The sequence below is a fragment of the Chlorocebus sabaeus genome, chromosome X (genome assembly GCF_047675955.1).
Source record: "Chlorocebus sabaeus isolate Y175 chromosome X, mChlSab1.0.hap1, whole genome shotgun sequence".
NCBI lineage: Eukaryota > Metazoa > Chordata > Mammalia > Primates > Cercopithecidae > Chlorocebus > Chlorocebus sabaeus.
In genome coordinates, this window is record NC_132933.1 from 106246220 (window position 1) to 106263875 (window position 17656).

The 17656-nt window shown below is 40.2% G+C and overlaps 1 protein-coding gene across 8 annotated transcripts in view; it reads right to left on the reverse strand.

Moving 5' to 3' along the window:
- Positions 1-369: 369 nt before the first annotated feature.
- The window catches only part of KRBOX4 (KRAB box domain containing 4), a 31480-nt gene continuing 14193 nt past the window's right edge, over positions 370-17656 (reverse strand). The window contains exons 4-8 of one of the 8 annotated variants that reach the window (XR_012092035.1): positions 15368-15494; positions 14920-15030; positions 7041-7084; positions 6085-6203; positions 5295-5478 (exon numbers count right to left, since the gene is read on the reverse strand). Coding sequence is in view for 7 of the 8 variants with exons in the window: in XM_007991477.3 (XP_007989668.3) it covers positions 5264-5478; positions 14920-15030; positions 15368-15494 (453 nt within the window). In the remaining variant the exon portion in view is untranslated. Of the gene's footprint in view, positions 6204-7040; positions 7085-14919; positions 15031-15367; positions 15495-17656 lie in introns of all 8 variants that reach the window. The other 7 variants (XM_007991486.3, XM_007991481.3, XM_037992827.2 and 4 more) reach the window with 7 other exon arrangements.

Genomic DNA, 17656 nt, shown 5'->3' on the forward strand with positions numbered 1-17656 from the left:
TGAAGTCAGGAGTTACAGACCACCCTGGGCAACATAGCAAGACTCCATCTCCACAAAACTACAAAATTAGCCAGGCATGGTAGTGTATACCTGTAGCCCCAGCTACTCAAGAGGCTGAGTAGGAGGCTGAGTGGGAGGATTTCTTGAGCTCAGGAGGTTGAGGCCTCAGTGAGCCATGGTCACAGCACTACACTCCAGCCGGGGTGACAGTGAAACCCCAAGTCAAAAAAACAAAACAAACTGTAGAGACTGTAGTTTATTGGGTTTATCTTTTCCTCTAAAGATAAGAGAGGTAAGGTAAGGCACTGATCACCTTAAACAATCAGGGCTTTAGTGTTACTAACACAACCTAGCTCTTGTTCATCACTGTTCCTCAGGTGTTTCCCTCCTGCACTTTTGCTGGAGAGCCTGTTTGGTCTAGAAAAACTGCTTGAGATTTAGTTCTCTCCTTCATGAGTTTTCAGCTGAGCTCTTTAGCCTTCTTTCTCATGACTGTGGCAAGCCCCTTCTCTTATTTGGACTGCTTCCAAAGTACAGAGACTGCCTTTCTGGCCCAGTTCCCTAACCTCCCACACCATCACAAACTTAGCAAATGTCCTGTGACAAAACTAGTCATGTGCTTGAAGCTCTTCTAGTTTCTAAGTCAGCCCTATATAACTTCCAAAAGCCCTTCTGGATCTCTTCCTCTTGTAAAGTCTATCAGCCTAGACCAAGCCCCATCCTCAGCTCACAGTGAAAATCAGCAAGTGCCCCCACATAATGGTCAGCAATTGTCAACTCCCCGAGAAAAAGCACTTCACTTTCTGGAATTTTAATTAATCTAGAACTCATTGTTTCCGCAGCTTGGCAATATCTTTAAACTTTTTTCAACTTATCTCCCCATCCTCCACCCCCTGCCCCACCAACAACTTATTGCAGCATGATTGCTGGCCTGGCAATACCAACTACAATATACATGGAAATGAGGGTCTGGTCATTACTTTCTTATTCAACATTTAAATCCAAGACAAAAATGAGAAGATACTAAATTACCACATAAGATGTTCCCTCCTCTCTTCCATTGGGTGCGGTGTAGAGGGATGAAAGACATCGCAGAGGAACACAGATTGCCTGCATGGCGCCACACGGAATGTGTATCAGTGGCTAATGCTTGCTATATTTCTTGTTTTCCAAGAGTTTTAAGTAAACAAACTCCTTATGATTTTGCTTTTTCTTCTGTAAAATATCAGAGGGTATGTCTGATTGGTGGAGGTGGGACTGTCATCATCTTCCCTACTTAATAGTATTGCCATAAGAATCAGTGGAATTCATCAATGTAATGCTTTTATAAAATGAAAAGCCTTTACTTTCATAACGAATCAATATTAAGAGATACTCACCACAGTGCATTTTGTGAGCTGGTGACAGGGAATACGGAAAAATGAGGAAAAGAGAAAATAGTTATCCAATAGCAATCACCGGTATCAGAATTTATATGTGGTTTCTGAAGGTTTGGGTTTTTGTCAGTTTGTTGTTCTTACCCATGGGACCTTCAGTTACTCACTACAGTGTTTTCTCATATGTAAAATCTGGTATCTTCCAATTTAGGTCACAGGATTTGTGAGGATGAAGTGTAAAAGCAAGATGATGCTTTAGCTCTCATTAGAAAATCACTCTCCCAGTTAAAATCCTAAGATACACTTTCTCAACGTTGTAGAATATATTCTTCTAACAATGAGATCAAACAGACAACCATATGGAAAATAGAGAATATGTTTAGACGTGTCAAAGTGGGATGATGTGTGCAGAATAGAAAGTAGCAGAATAGTGTAATATATTGAAAATAAAACTGAACAGAAAAATAAGGAAGGATAAAGAAAACTACATAAAAGACATTTTAAATAATCCTCCTTGGTAGTTTCTTGAAATTTGAGAGTATAATCAGAAGCATTAAAAAATGAGTAATTTTAGTTCCAAATATAAGTGTTAATAGTAGGGTGTAGTTTCTTCTCTTTTCTTCCTTTTTTGTGTATTTCTCTCCACATGTGAGAATAAACACAGACAAGATAGAAATGTAATATAAATATATACACATGTATCTAACTTTTTACTAATAAAAAATTTGCCTATATTCCTACAACCCAGAGACAACTGAACTCATAATGGCGCATATCGCATATCCTTTTTTTTTTTTTTTTTTTTTTTTGAGATGGAATGTCACTCTGTTGCCCAGGCTAGAGTGCAGTGGCGCGATCTCAGCTCATTGCAACCTCCTCCTCTTGGGTTGAAGGGATTCTCCTGCCTCAGCCTCCCGAGTCGCTGGGATTACAGGCACGCGCTGCCACACCTGGCTAATTTTTGTATTTTTAGTAGAGATGGGGTTTCGCCATGTTGGCCAGGCTGGTCTCCAACTCCTGACCTCAGGTGATTCGCCCGCTTTGGCCTCCCAAAGTGCTAGGATTGCAGGCATGAGCCACCACGCCTGGCCATATCCTTCTTATATATATGCCGTTTTACAACACAAATTATAGTTTTATAGTCTTAGTTTACTATGAACATTTTCCAAACTCCTTAAAATATGAATCATTAAGGGAAGCATGATTCCAATTTATGAATATATCAAGTTACTCTATCACCTATTACTGGATATTCAAGTTGCTTATTTTTATTTCAATTAATACTGCTCTTATAGGATCTTTCCTAGAAATTCTGAACCTCCTATTGCCCCACCATAATTACTTTTTTGGGAATAAATTTTGACTTTTCAAGAAAAGTATCCCAGAAGAGTATCTTTCTCCATAAGATGCTTCCACTTTTGTACTGATGACAGATAAAATACATGTGCAAGGTCTATTTGAGAATCCCGCTGGCTCATGTGCTCTGAAACTAATCTATTTAGGGATTATCTATTTACAGATAATCTTGGAGATTGGCCTAGTAAGGATTAATATGTTTTTCCTCTGTCCTCCTGATTATAAAATGTATTTATACTTTCAGAAGCTTCTAAACCTGTTCTACTGAGAATGTGTGTATAATTTATAATTGAGTGCTTGACTGTAACCCCTGCGATCTTTTCTATAAAATGGATGATGACATATCTGAGACATGATTTTCCTTATATTATACAGGAAAACTGGGTTATCAAATTTATTAAATTGATGTTTGCTGAACATAAGTGCTCTGATATAAGATGACACCTCGCTTCTTTCCAAAGGCATTCCAGTGTTTGCTATCTTCATGGTTTTGACCCTTCATAAATTTGATGTACAATGTATTAAAACTCATGAGTAAGGAATTTGTCATTTATTGGCTGGTCACAGTGGCTCACACCTGTAATTCTAGCACTCTGGGAGGCTGAGGTGGGCAGATCACTTGAGCCCAGGAGTTCGAGGCTAGCTTGGGCAACATGGCGAAACCCCATCTACAAAAAATACAAAAATTAGCTGGGTGTAGTGGCGGGTGCCTATGGTCCCCACTACTCGGGAGGCTGAGGTGGGAGGATAACCTGAGCCTGGGAAGTCGAAGCTCTGGTGAGCCGTGATCATGCCACTGCATCCCAGCCTAAGTGACAGAGTGAGAACCTTTCTCAAAATAAATAAATAAATAAATTATCATTTATTGAATGATTTGAGTAACTTTTGAGTTTTCTTACATCTACCAAAGGCTAAATGATATGAGGGCTTTTTAAAAAAAATGTATATTAGATTTACATGATTACACTCAATGAATTCTTTGATGCACAATATGACAATGTACAGTAGTCCTCCTTTATCCATGGGGGATATGTTCCAAGATCCCTAGCGGATGCCTGAAACTGTGAATAGTACCGAACCTGATTGCTGTCAGAACCCATTTCTATTCATGCCTTCCACCCACAAATTTAATGTCTTTTTCATCTTAGCATTTATCAGGCACTGTGGCCATAACTTTTGCAGTTTGAGATGTGACAACAAAACTAGCACAAGTTTCTTTTTCCTTCTTCACAATTTCCTGGATAGAAGATTCATTCTTACTATAAATCTTAACAACCTCAGCATACATTTTGTTTCTTTATTAAGTCAAGAACTTTAACCATTTCACTTTAAGGAAGCACTTTATAACTTATTTTTGGCGTATGCAAATTGCCAACATCACTACTCTTGTACTTTGGGGTCATTATACAATAAGGGTAGCTTTAATGCAAGCACTGCAATCCCATGACAGTCAATCTGACAACTGAGACAGCTAAGGGACTAATGGGCAGGTAGCATATACAGCATGGATATAATACTGGACAAAAGGATGATTCAGGCCGGGTGCAGTGGCTCACGCCTGTAATTCCAGCATTTTGGGAGGCTGAGGCAGGCAGATCACTTGAGGTCAGGAGTTCAAGACCAGGCTGGCCAACATGGTGAAACCCTGTCTCTACTAAAAATACAAAATTAGCTGGGTATGGTGGCATGCACCTGTAATCCCAGCTATTCGGGAGGCTGAGGCAGGAGAATCGGTTGAACTCGGGAGGTGGAGGTTGCAGTGAGCCAAGATTGTGCCACTGCACTCCAGTCTGGATGACAGAGCAAGACTGTCTCAAAAAAAAAAAGAAAAAAAAAAAAGGGTTCACTGATTTGCATCCTGAGCAGGAAACAGCAGGACAATGTAAAATTTCATCACACTACTCACAATAGCATGCAACTTACGCATTTATGTTCTGTGATATACAATGACAGTTGATTTAACACTAAAATATTTCCCACATTTATTACATTTGTAAGGTTTCTCCCATATGAATGATCTGATGTTTAATGAGAGTTGACTTCCCACTAAAGGCTTTCTCACAGACACTGCATTTATAGGGTCTCTCTCCATATGAATTTTCTTATGTTTAATAAGTGGTGCCTTCTGGATAAAGGTTTTTCCACATTCACTGCATTCATAGGGCTTCTCCCCTGTGTGAATTATCTGGTGTGCTACGAGGGTTGACTTCTGGCTGAAGGCTTTTGCACATTCACAGCATTCATAAGGTTTCTCTCCGGTGTGAGTTCTTTGATGTACAACTAAGTTTGCTTTCTGGATAAACACTTTTCCACATTCAGTACATTTGTAGAGTTTCTCCCCCGTTTGACTTCTCTGACTTTTTCTAAGGGCTCGCTTTTGGTGGAGGGCTTTCCCTCGTTGATTAGGGTCAAAAAATCTCTCTGCAGGTCGAGCTTTATGAAGATTAGAATGGAGGCATACTTTCCAATATGCCTTACATCCATCATCTTTCCTTCTTACATAGCTTCTATTTTGACTAAGAAAGTTTAAATTATGTTTTGAATGCCTTTTCCCATGAATAATATTTAGGGAGTCTTTGTCTTACAGAATCAAATTCTGTGCTCAGATAAATGCTTTTTCTACATGTTCTGGATTCTTGACCACTTTCATCCTTCAGTGTTTCCTTGCCTATGAATGCAGCTTGCCACAGAAGTTTGTCTTGGCTTTCCTTGTAGCAATCTATCTGCTCATCAACTTGCCAGACTTCTAGAAGAAAATGAATGAATCATCAAACTTGTTAAGTCTTTCCACTGGAATATTATGGAATAACATTAATCCCTAAATGCCCAAGCAGTGAACTCCTATCAACATGACTTGAGCTGATGTGGATGGACCCTCCCCATGTCCCACCACCACCACCTCCCCTGAGTGCAAGTACAAAGAAATGCTGGCTCAAATTTAACAAAAATAATTTAATATGCAGCCAAGCTCAAACCAGAAAATAAATTTATTATGTGACAAAAATGAAGAAGAAATTTAAAGTGAGGGGGTGAACAGAAATTGAAGCTGTGTGGCTTTGCAGTTGGGGGACTAAGGCTCTAATCATGAGTGTGAAGTGAATTCTAGGCCACAGGGCACAACTGTGCAGAGAATTAGAATTGAGCTACCTGGTTAAAGCTGGGAGTCACAAAGGACATCTCTGTGTGTAAAATAGGAACTAGAAAGATGTCACCCACTGGCTAATGAAAATGTTAAGAAGAATCAGGGGTTACTTACAAGAAGTCAGAACCACAGTCCTGTACCACATGTAGGAGTGCATTCCAAATGGACATTTGAAGTATAATACAAAACCCCCGAAGTTGATAAATTCACCTATAAATTGTTCCTGCATTAGTGAAACCAGTGGGCCCCAGCAGTGGCAATCCAAATAGTTCTGCAGTGATGCTTTCATAGCTTAGGGTACACAGAATTTCCATGGAAAATAACTCTCACTGAAAAGGAGTTCACAGTAAAAAAAATTACAAACTTCAAAAGGAAATGAACCACAATGAGTTGAAAACTTATGTCTACAGAAAAGCCTGCACATGATGTTTATAGCAGCTTCATTCATAATGGCCCCAAACTGGAAGCAACCAAGATGTCCTTCAATAGGTGAATGGATAAACAAAGTGATCCACAATGGAATATTATTCAGCAATAAAAAGAAATGGGCTATCAAGCCATGGACATGGAGGAAACTTAAATGCATATTGCTATTTGAAAGAAGCCAGTCTGAAAAGGCTACATACTATATGATTCCAACTATATGACATTCTAGAAAAGGCAAAACTATAGAGATAGTAAAAAGATCAGTACTTGCCAGGAGAGAGTGAAAAAGGGATGAAAAAGCAAAGCACAGGGGATTTTTAGGGCGGTAAAACTATTCTGTATGAAACAGTAATGGTGGATTTTTATGCATTTGACAAAACCCATAGAACTGAACAACACAAAGAGTGAACCTTAATGTAAGATGTGACTTTAGTTAATAATAATGTATTCATTCACCAGTTGTAACACATGTACCATACTAATGCAAGATGTTACTATTAGGGGAAATTGGCGGGGTGGGGGCGGGTAGAGAGAGGTATAAGGAAACTCTCTGTAGAGAGATGTGTAAAGGGATGGAGATATACCATGAAAACCTAACCAAAAGAAAGCTGGAGAAATTACATTAATTTCAGACAATGACTTCAGAACAAGAAGGATTTTCTGGCACAAAGAAGGACATTACAAAATGATAAAACAGTCAATTCTTTGAGAAGAAATAACAATCCTAAAAGTGTATGTACCTAATAACAGCACTTCAAAATACATGAGGCAAAAATGGATACATCTGAAAGAGAAACAGACAAATCCACAATTATTGTTGGAGACTTCAACACTTTCTCTCAATAATTGATAGAACAAGTAGACAGAAAACCAGCAAGGATATAGATAATCTGAACAGCACCATCAACCAACTTCACCTAATTGACATTCAGAGAACACTGCATCCAACAACAGCAGAATATACATTCTTTTCAAGTGCATATGAAACATTCACCAAGATACAACATATTCTGGGTCTTAAAACAAACCTGTACAAATTTATAAGAAATCATATTATGTGCAAAAACAGTATTACAACAAAAATCAATGAGAAAGATACTTGGAAAACCGCAAATATTTGGAAATTTAAAGATATACTTACTTCTAAACAAGTCGTAAGGGGAATTTGAAACTATTTTGAATTAAATGAAAATGCAACATATCATAATTTGTGGGACACAGCAATGAGAGGGATATTTATAGCACTGAATGCATATATTAGAAATAAAGATCAAGCAGAAGAAAAGAAATAATCAGAGCAGAAATCAATGAAGTTGAAAACAGGAATGTTCTTCAAATGGTGAATGGCTAAACAAACTGTGGTACATCCATTTGGTGGAATATTACTCAGTGACAAAAAAGAAGAAACTCTGGGTACTCACAACAGGATGAATCCAACTGAGAAGTACGCTGAGTGAAAAGAACTAATCCCATAAAGTATCATACTGTATGACCTCATTTATGTAATATTCTTGAAATGACAAAATTATAGAAATGGAGAACAAATTAGTAGTTGCCAGGGCTTAAGAAGGGGTGGGGTGGGAAGGAATGGGTATAGCTATACAAAGGCAATATGAGGGACCCTTGTAGTAATGGAAATGTTCCGTATCTTGACTTTTTCAATGTCAATATCCTTGTTGTGATTTGTAGTATAGTTTTTCAAGATGTCACCATTAGTAGAAACTGGGTAGAATACATGAGATTTATCTTTATTTTTTCCTACAGGGCATGGGAATCTACGATTATCTTAACATAGAATGTTTAATTTAAAAAATAGTCAAATATTCCAAAGAGAAGGATGGTGAAGTAAAATAACAAAAAACCAAAAAGAAGTTTGGTTGGTGGGATGAACAGAAAAGAAATAATAAAATGGTACCTGTAAATCCAATAATATCAATAATTACATGGGAAGTAATGGTCTAAAGGAGAAAAAACACAATCATAGGAATTGATCCATAAAAATAATTTATAACATCCATTCATAATAAAAAAAACTTTCAGAAAATCAGGATTAGAAGGAAATATCCTCAACCTTTATCAGGTCATTATGAAAAAACCTACAAGTAAAATTAGGCCTAATGGTAAGAGAGTAAATGCTTTTGTCCTAAGATCAGGATCAAGGCAAGTATGTTGCCCTCCCTACCTGAGTCAACATTATACTGAAGATCCTAGTCAGCAAGTACAATAAAGTAAGAAAAAGAAGTAAAGGCATCCAGACTGGGAAAGGAAATAAGCTGTCCTTATTCATAACTACCTGATTGTTTATGTAGAAAATACCAAACCATCTATAAAAGAGCTACTAGCACTAATATGTGAGGTTATTAAAAGGTTCCAGGATACAAAGCCAATGTGGAAAGATCAATTACACTTCTATAAATTAGCAATGAGCAATAGGAAAATGAAATACAAAACAACTATGTACATACACACACCCCATTTACATTACCTTGAAAGAACATAAAACACAGGGGTAAATTAAACAAAATATGTGCAAGACCTATCCATTCAAAACTATCAAATATTACGGAAATAAAATTTAAAAGACTGAAATAGACAGATATACCATATTTTGCTTTAGAAGACTCAATATTGCACATCAATTATCCACAGATTCCATGCAATGTCAAAACCCCCTGCAGGCTTTTTTGCAAAAATTGACAAGCTGATTCTAAAATTTCTAGGAAAATACCAAAGACCTAGACTAGCTACAACATTACAAAAAGGAAGAACAAAGTAAGAGGACTCATACTACCTGATGTAAACACATAATATAAGGCTACAGCAATTAAGACATGTGGTACAGGTTGTGTATCATTTATCCAAAATGCTTGGAACCAGCAGTGTTTTGGGATTTCAGATATTTTTGGTTTCCAGAATGTTTACATTATATATTTACTGGTTCAGCAGCCTAACCTGAAAACATAAAATCTGAAATGCTTCAATGAGCATTTCCTTTGGATGCCACGTCGGTGCTCAAGAAATTTTGGATTTTGGAGCATTTAGGATTTTGGATTTCTGGATTAGGGATACTCAACCTGTATTGGTGTACAGAGTGACACATATGTTCAAATACTTTTCAAAAAGGATGCCAAAGTAAGTTAATTAAGAAAGAACAGTCTGGAATAGACTGAATATTTGATAGTAACTTATCTTTCTTACTTAACCTCTCTTCTGCTCTGGTTAATCTGCTATTAAGTCTATATATGAAATTCTTCTTTTGTTGTTGCTTTTTAAATTTTGTGTTTCTTTTATATATATATTAAATTCTTAATTTTCAGTTTTCATTAGATTATTTTATATATCCCAGTTCCCCAGTGAAATTCTTACTATTAACATTTTTTTTTTGAGACAGAGTCTTGCTCTGTTGCCCAGGCTGGAGTGCTGGAGTGCTGGAGTGCAGCAGTGCGGTCTTGGCTTACTGCAACCTCTGCCTCCTGGGTTCAAGCAATTCTTGTGCCTCAGCCTCCCGAGTAGCTAGGACTACAGGTGCGCACCACCATGCCCAGCTAATTTTTTAGTAAAGACGGGGTCTCACTATGTTGCCCTGGCTGGTCTCAATCTCCTGGGCTCAAGGGATCCTCCTGCCTCAGTCTCCCAAAGTGCTGGGATTATAGGTGTGAGGCACCACACCTGGCATCATTTTAAAGTAGATGTCAAATAATAAATGGATCACTTGTTGATCTGAGAAAAAGAAATAATATTCTTTTCAAAAATATTACTGGAACAATTGGAAATGCATATGTAAAAATAATATAAAAATATGTTGACCTTCACCTCATACCAGATACAAAAATTAAGTCATTAACAGTCATAGACTTAAATATAAGAACTAAAATTATGAATCTCCTGGAAGAAAACATACAGAAAAAATCTCTGTTACCCTGGGTTAGTGAGAGATTTTCTAAAGAGGACACAAAAAGCATGAACCGTAAAAGAAAAATTTAATAAATTGGACTTTATAAAAACAGAAACATTTGTTTTTCAAAAGATACTGTTATGAACAATCAAGCCACAGCCTAGGAGTAAATACTTGCAAAACACATAGCTGGTCAGGACTTATATCCACAATATATAAAGAACTCTCACAATTTAATAACAAACAATGGCAAAAGATTACAATAGACACTTCACCACAGAACATATACAGATGGCAAATAAGCACATGAAAACATGCTCAACATCACTGATCATTACAGAAATGTAAATTTAAATCACAATGAGATCCCCCTATATACCTACTAGAAAGGTGTGTTGTTGGTGGGAAAACAAAATAGTACAGCCACACTAGAAAACAGTTTGACAATATCTTATTATTATTTTTTGAGAGACAGAGTCTCACTGTGTCACCCAGGCTGGAGTAGAGTGGCATGATCTCGGCTCACCGCAACCTCCACCTCCTGGGTTCAAGCAATTCTCCTGCCTCAGCTTCCCAAGTAGCTGGGATTACAGGCATGTGCCACCACACCCAGCTAATTTCTGCATTTTTTGTAGAGACGGAGTTTCACTATATGTTGGCCAGGCTGGTCTCAAATTCCTGACCTTAAGTGACCCACTCGCCTTGGCCTCCCAAAGTGCTGGGATTACAGGCGTGAGGCACCACACCCGGCCCAATGTCTTATAAAGTTAAACATATGCTTACCATATGGCCAAGCAATCTCACTCCAGATATTTACCCAAGAGATATGAAAACACAGATCCACAGAAATGCCTGTACAAGAATGTTTGCCAGCTTCATTCATAATAACCAAAAAAAACCCGGGACAATTCAAATGTGCATTAACTGGTCCATCGACAGACAAACTGGAACACTACTCAGCTATCAAAAGGAACAAACTGATACATGCCACAACATGGATGAACCTAAAATGCATTAAGGTAAGTGAAAGAAGCCAGCCACATGACATTGTAGAAAGAACCAAACTAGAAGGAAAAGAGGTCAAGCCTGGGATGAGGAGAGAGACTGAATTATAAAAGGAAACATGGAGTTTTTTGTGGGGGATGAAAATGTCCAACACTTTTATTGTAGTAGTAGTAATTACACAGCTACATATTTGTCAAAACTATACAACTGTACACCTAAGAAAGATAAATTTCATGGTATGTACATTATACCTTAATCAATTTCATTTGAAAAAATAAAAGGAATGCAGTCACATCAACATAAATATATAATGATCACATATAAAAACACATATAGAAAATTACGTTCAAACGTTAACATGTATGGCCAAAGATCATATGGTGCCATAAGGGCATTCTGTTTTATTAAAATACTTCATGAGTACTAATGATAAAGTACTAACAAATATTGAACTCTAATTAATGATATGCCTGTGGAGGTACTTAGGGGTTAAGGGTACTGATCTCTGTAACTTCCTTTGAAATGCGCTATAAAAAAAATAAATCGAATTTATGGAAATTGGAGGAACTGGCAGATGGACAGGGGATAAATATAGCAAAATGTTTATAGTTATTATAAATCTAGGTGGAGGTATTATATGGGTGTTCAATCTACAATTCTTTTACTTGTTTTATATAAAAATTTTCATAATAAAATGTTGGGGGAAGCTAGATAAAAAACAGCAAAGTAAACTGAAAGTAAGTAGGAAAAAGAAAATAAAAGTAAAAGAAATCAATAAAACAGAAAAATGGTAGAGAAAATTAACAAAGCTAAAACTTCTATGAAAAGATCAACAAACTTGAAATAAATTTCAGTTTGTACTACTACATGAGACTGGACAGTTTTCATTACTGTAATGAGGCTACTCTTGAAAGGAACAGTTCCCAGAAGATTTGTATTATCTCAGAATGACCAGTGAACTTATGGGACCAGCCAGAGGTTTCATCCAGGAGACAGAGGGAAAAATAGAGTTCCTGAAATAGATTCAAATATGGAGAAACAGGGAAGAAATTCAAGTTGCTTTCTGCTGCATTCTGCTTCCAACCCTGGGAGTTTGGAGAGCTGTCTAGGAGTGAGTCCATGTGCTCCTGTCTTTCCATCCCATCCTGCTCGCATGCTCATTGCTGTCTCCTATTTCCTTGTAATTCCTCTCAGCAGGTATTTCAAGTAGTGGATCTTAACCAAAGATGGGCATCAGAACCCTCTGGAGTGTCACTCAAAATGCACATAACCAGGCCTACCCTAGGCTTTCTGAAACAATTTCTACAGTGGGGCCTACTCATGAGTATTCTGATAGATCCACAGGTAACTATGTAATACATCTCTGGTTAACAACCACTACATTAAATTAAAGAAAACGTTTTTTATGGATAATAACAACAATAAAAACAGTGATAACATTTGTTGAGTGTTCCCTTTATGCCAGGCACCCTTTTAGGTGCGTTACATGGATCAACTCATTAATTTCTGAAAATCATTCAGTTCTATCATTAGCCCCACAACAGGTAGAGAGGCCAACCAATGTGTACACAGTGATAGCTAGTGAGGAAAGTGGCCAGAAGTCCAGTCCAGGCTATGTGGCTCCACAGTTCATGCTCTTAGCCACTTGTATGTGGATGAATAACAAAGCTCCTTCCTCTGCCCAGGTCCAAATCAATCAGTGCAATATTTATTGAATGTCTTCCACCAGTCCCACACTGGAACAAGTCAGAACAAGATGTAGGCTCTTATGTCTAGGGGTTGTGTTTGAGCTAAAGAAATGAGCCACTGGCACTTAGCTATATTTTTTTTAAAGTTACCATATGAAATGCATAGCTATATTATTTAAAGTTACAAATGTAACCAATAAAGGAACTAAAAATAAGCATATAACAAACTTGTGAAGAGCTGGGGAGTGGAAGGCCAAAGTGTGAGGGAAATCCTTACTTTTCATAGAGGGAAGATAAAACTGAAAACCCATAAAATGCAGATATAAAGGTATTCCCTAAACCTATGGAGGTGCTCACCAGAACCAAAAAGAGAAATCTTTAGAAGAAGCTGCCCTTGGGGGGTGTGATTGGGAATGCACCTAAGATTACTTTTTAGCCTATACTGTTCTGCACTTAGACTGAATATATAAATGTCTGTATTTTAATATAATAGTTTTTCTTATGAGGGAATTGGGACTCAGGAGGGTAGACTGTGCCTGAATTTGCTTTTCCTCCCTTCTAGGACAGCACTGAAATGAGAACAAGACATACAGTCATTACAATTCCAGGCATCACTGGAAGAAACCAAGCATACCATCAGCACACCAGAAATCCTGATGAATCTCAAAGCAGCAGATATGGAATTACACTGAGCAACAAAGAGGTTATCATCACCCAAAACATTCCTGGAGGAAGCTACAGAATGGTGGGAGCCACAAATGCCAGCACAGGGAGGATCTCAGAGAATAGGTGTGTGTGCCGAGGAGTGGGTTCTGGAGGAAGCCATCTGAGGAGTCTTTGGGACCAGCACCTGACTACAGCTGATGCTCTGAAATTAATCTCTAATGAGCAGTGATTCTCAAGCTTTACTGTGTCTATGGAGTCCCTGGGGAGCTTGTTGAAATGCACATTCTCCTTCAGAAAATCTAGAGTGGGGCCTCAGATTCTGATTTTCTACTTAGTGCCCCAACAATGCCCAGGCTGCTGGTTCATGGATCACCCTCTGAAGAGTAACAGCATTCTAAACAGGCTTCTTTGCCATGGGCCAGTGAAGGGGGTATTATGAAGGGGAGAGAAAGAGCAGACCAGTGTATCAGAAGAGTTTCTGGATCCTTGTAGGCAGCCCACAGGAAAAACAGACAAGGAAAAAGCAGCTCTATGCAGGACTAAAATATGGTTCACTGAAGTATTCCACCTTGGGAGTAATGTCCTCTCGAGTGTGTTTATTTTTTGAATAAGTAAAGAGATTATAACAAAAACAAGAGTTGAGTGGGAAGGATGTATTGAAAAATGGAGGAATCTGGTAACAAGTAGTATGAAGTCAGATTTGTAACAGTCTGAGAAGAAATAAGTAGAGAAAACAGAAAATGGTGTGAGGTTTACAGTGTTAACCACAAAGTGACAGCAGGCAAGAACGTGGTGGGTACCTGGTTGGGAAAAGGTCACTGGCAAAGCTTTGGTGTCCATAGTGACTCAAAAAAAAAACAGGTATGATAATCTACCTTAGGCCAAAAAACAAAAACAAAAACAAAAAACAAAAAACAAACAAACAAAAAAACAGTCCAAATTTCAGCCTGAAAGGGCCCACAGTATGCCCAATAAAGAGGAAATGCTGACATCTATTAATACATCTACCATGGTGAAAATACAAAAGGCCAAGAAGGTGGGAGAGTAAGTCTTAAAAGCTTCCAGAAAGGTGGTGGGAGAGGAATGAGAAGAGGCTTGGCACTTCTCACTAACAAGCCAGGAGGCTGGAAGGTAGAAATGGGATCTCAGAACAAGAGTGGCCACAATCTATCTGAACGCCAAGCAAAGAACGCAGAGACTGTAACTGGCGGCCAGGCAGAGGCCTCATTTGGACATGACAACAGTTCCGCTCATCAGAGCCTAGGCATGTCCACAAGTCCGGGGCTCTCAGAAGAGCTCCTGAGCTCATCCCAGAGGCCAAGCTGTCACCAACCAACCTGGTCTCCTTTCCCCGGCCTGACTCACCTGGCCTGTCCTCACCTGCACAGGTCCGTACCGGGGTCCCTCCATCTGCCATCCAGGACTCTTCTCCTGGTCCCAACCTGAAGATCACATCTGGCTTCGCAACTAGATACCCTGTTCAGGGGACATGACATAGGACTTCGTTATTAACGCTGAGGAATTCCAGAACCTAGGCCCACCCCTGCAGGCTGAAGGTGGCACGGCCTCGGGGATGGCCCCAAGCACACAGCTATCTGCCCCTCAGTACAGAACATTCACATAGCAAGCAAGGGCACCAATATGCTCTCCAGAGTCCAACGGGGACTACGAATACTGCACAGTGGGTTGTAACCCAAACTCACTGAGGGTGGTAACCCACACTCATTGTTCCCAGGCCCCGGAGCTTGGAGCAGCTGAGAAAGAAACACAGTACTGGGGGCATTCTGCATCACCCCGTGGCGCGGTCCCTCACCCACGGACACCAGGTGGCTGTAGTTCTCAAGCATGACATCCCTGTAGAGGTTCTTCTGGGCAGAGTCCAGTTGCTGCCACTCCTCCAGGGTGAAGTCCACAAACACGTCCTTGAAGGTCAATGATTCCTGTAATGGCACATTCCTCTTTAGCATGCCAGGACCAGCCTGGGGCACCGGGACATGGCACCTCACGCACATGGAGGGCTTACTCTGTGCCCTCTAGGAGAAACTTGACAGATGAAGAGTGTGAGGCGCACAGAGCCTAAGTAACTAGCCCAGGTCGCACAGCCAGGAATGAGGGAGTCGAATCCATGTGGTCTGGCTCCCGCATCCACACTGGCCTTTGCTTTTTTTTTTTTTTTTGAGACTGAGTCTTGCTCTGTCACCCAGGCTGGAGTGCAGTGGCGTAATCTCGGCTCACTGCAACCTCTGCCTCCCGGGTTCAAGCAATTCTCCTGCTTCAGCCTCCAGAGTTGCTGGGACTACAGGAGCCCACCACCATGCCCGGCTAATTTTTGTATTTTTAGTACAGACGGGGTTTTACCATGTTGGCCAGGCTGGTCTCGAACCCCTGACCTTGTGATCTGCCCACCTTGGCCTCCCAAAGGGCTGGGATTACAGGCGTGAGCGATCGTGCCCGGCCTGGCCTTTCTTATATAATTGTTCTTATGCCAGTCACTAGTCAGTTTGGCATAGTATATTACATAGAGTATCTATATGACTAAAATCATTTTGAACTTTATAGGAGAAACAGACAGGGTATGAGAAATATCTCACCCTGGAAATTCATTCATTCAACACATGTTTACTGAATAGAGGCCAGACTGGTAAGTCCTGTGAAGTAAAGACTGATACAAAACCACACCTCTTGAACTCAAGGAGCTTCAGTTTAGTGGAGGGAGAAAAGCGGCACTTACACACTCATAGATGAAACCGAGGCAGCGAGGAAGCCTGCCTCACAGGGACAGTGACAGATGTAGGACAGGGTCCGGGTGGTCCACAAAGGAGGAAGTCAGTCCTGCCTGGGGCTGACAGAGCAGGCTTTGCAGGGGACACAGAGCTACAACGAACAGTTCTAAACATAGCTAATCAATCATGACAAACCGTTCTAACCTTCGCTCATCAATCATGAAACAAAAACAGGAAGCCAGAGGTCTGTGGCCCGAGCAGCTGACTGAGGCAAAAGGGGAAAGGTCTGTGCTTGGCCTTGTCACCACCAAACAAGAACTCACTTCTACGAGGGCCCCAATTCCTCGCAAAGACTAATAACCCACCTGTTTCTGCTCCAGATCCCATCCTGTCACACCCACACTTGGTGGCCTTCAATTCAAGCCACTCGTTGTACCCGTAAGGCCCAAATCAGCCACAGTGGCACTAGTTTACCCAGCTGTGCAGGAGAGGGGACAGGAAAGCCAGCCTGCCAGAGGGCGGTGACAGGCAGGTTTCTCCAGCAGGAGGGCTTCTCAGAGCAATCCAGGAGCTGTTAGCCCAAACTGCCCCTCCCTCGTGAGAGCTCCACTGCCAGGGAACAAAACCACACTGCTGAGTGCTAGGATGAAACAAATGTTGCTTGGAAGCTCTAACCTGTTCCATAGACCAATATCTCTTGTAATGGTCCCAGTGGCATGGCTTCCAGGGTCCCAGCAAAAGATGTGCCCAGTTACATATCACTGAGTGACAATGTGCCCAGAAAACCCCAATCCATGGCTTCCTACCAGCCAGTCAGAGTTTACTCAGTCCTCCAGTCCAGATGCAGTTTGTTTACCAATCCAGAGTCATTTTTATCTGGAGTAATGTCACCTGGTTTGATATTGTGAAATATATATTTGGTTTTTGTCCTGTCTCCTGGCAAAAGCTCCTGCAACCCTTGGAATAGACTCTGAAGTGATCCAAGTGTCTTTTATATGCTAATGAGATGACTGGTGGCTGGCTGCCCCTAGGTAGCTTCCAGATGGGAGCTGGTCACCAGAAAACCAGACAGGATTAGAGGGTTGAGAATTTCATCTCCATCCTCAAAACTCCTGGGAGGGGAGAGAAGATGAAGGCTGAGTTGACTACCAAGGGCCAATGATGATCATGCCTCTGTGATGAAGCCTCCATAAAAACCCCACTGTGGCTGGGTGTGGTGGCTGGCTCCTGTGATCCCAGCACTATGGGTGGCTGAGGAGGGAGGATCACTTGAGGTCAGGAGGTTGGGCCTGCAGTGAGCCAAGATTGCACCACTGTTCTCCAGCCTGGGGGACAGAGCAAGACCTTGTTTCTCAAAAACAACAATAACAACAAGCAAA